This window comes from Frankliniella occidentalis, unplaced genomic scaffold (genome assembly GCF_000697945.3).
Source record: "Frankliniella occidentalis isolate FOCC.00 unplaced genomic scaffold, Focc_3.1 Scaffold570, whole genome shotgun sequence".
In the NCBI taxonomy this organism is placed as follows: domain Eukaryota; kingdom Metazoa; phylum Arthropoda; class Insecta; order Thysanoptera; family Thripidae; genus Frankliniella; species Frankliniella occidentalis.
The window spans coordinates 89,751-90,843 of NW_026267686.1; the positions used below are offsets into that span (position 1 = coordinate 89,751).

Genomic DNA, 1,093 nt, shown 5'->3' on the forward strand with positions numbered 1-1,093 from the left:
GGGGGGTTGTTACATACAGGGTTTTGTGCAGCAAGGGGGGGGGGAGGGACTTCCCCACTAACCTCCCCCTTTCCCCCTGAAACCACGCCTGATGCCTGGTGCGCATCTTGCATCGCCCACCCGGCCATACCCCACCGCTCTGGTACACCACCTCCCCCCTGACCCCACCCGCTAGACTACTGGGGAAGTACATACCGACTCGTTGCTCTCCGGCACCAGCACGGGGACCGACTTGTGGCGGTCCAGGAACACCTGGAACTGCTCGTCGGAGATGTAGAATGGTTCCGCATCCCTCAGGGCGTTCTCGCCACAGTTCTCCCCCTCCAGCAGGAGGCACTGGAACACCTGGAACATCGGGCAGGAGAGAGGACAGCCCGTCAACAACTGGCCGTGCTCATACTGCAAACGAATCAGGCCGCATCCCCATCCCCACCGATCTTACCTTCCACCTCATGGGGTTGAGGCGCATGATGTGCTCGCTCATGTCCTCGTCCTGGTTGAAAGTGTTGACGACAGTGTTGATCTTGAAGTCGACACGGTACTCCTTGCACCAGGAGTGGATCTGGTGCAGCTTCTCGACGTGCCTGTTGGGGCCGCCGCTGTTGCCCTCCCCGCACCGGCCGATGCGCTCGTTGGTGTCGTCGTTGAAGCTGTCACAGGACACGGCCAGGATGTCCAGGTAGTCGCCGTACTTTCGGAACCAGGACTTCCGGATGAGACTGCCGTTGCTGATGATGCTCACGCTGTCCAGCCTCAGGTCCTTCTTGCAGTACTTGACGAGCTCGCCGAGGTGGTCCCCACCGTGGATGAACGGTTCTCCGCCGGAGAAGTTGAGCTTCTCCATCCCTGTAGAAGACAAGCATTGGAACTGAATACTAATTCTAAAGCTATTTTGAAAACTTTTTACAGTGCGGACAGGTGAGTAGGAACAAGTACAAATGCATTTCTTTTCAATGCACCTTTATGTCCTTCGAGTATCCCGGCATTTCCAACTATTTGCCAGGGGGCATTTAGCGCTCCGTTCCATGACCCGAAAAACTTGGGAACGACAGACGCGGAAGGGGGAGGAGGGAGACAGGCGCGTATTCGGGGG

The 1,093-nt window shown here is 57.5% G+C and overlaps 1 protein-coding gene across 1 annotated transcript; it reads right to left on the reverse strand.

Moving 5' to 3' along the window:
- Positions 1–132: 132 nt before the first annotated feature.
- On the reverse strand, positions 133–859 carry LOC113208330 (radical S-adenosyl methionine domain-containing protein 2-like). The gene is made up of 2 exons (XM_052275312.1): positions 443–859; positions 133–345 (listed from the first exon to the last, which is right to left on the reverse strand). The coding sequence occupies exons 1-2, from the start codon at positions 842–844 to the stop codon at positions 172–174; spliced, it is 576 nt and encodes a 191-aa protein (XP_052131272.1). The 5' UTR covers positions 845–859; the 3' UTR covers positions 133–171.
- Positions 860–1,093: the final 234 nt, after the last annotated feature.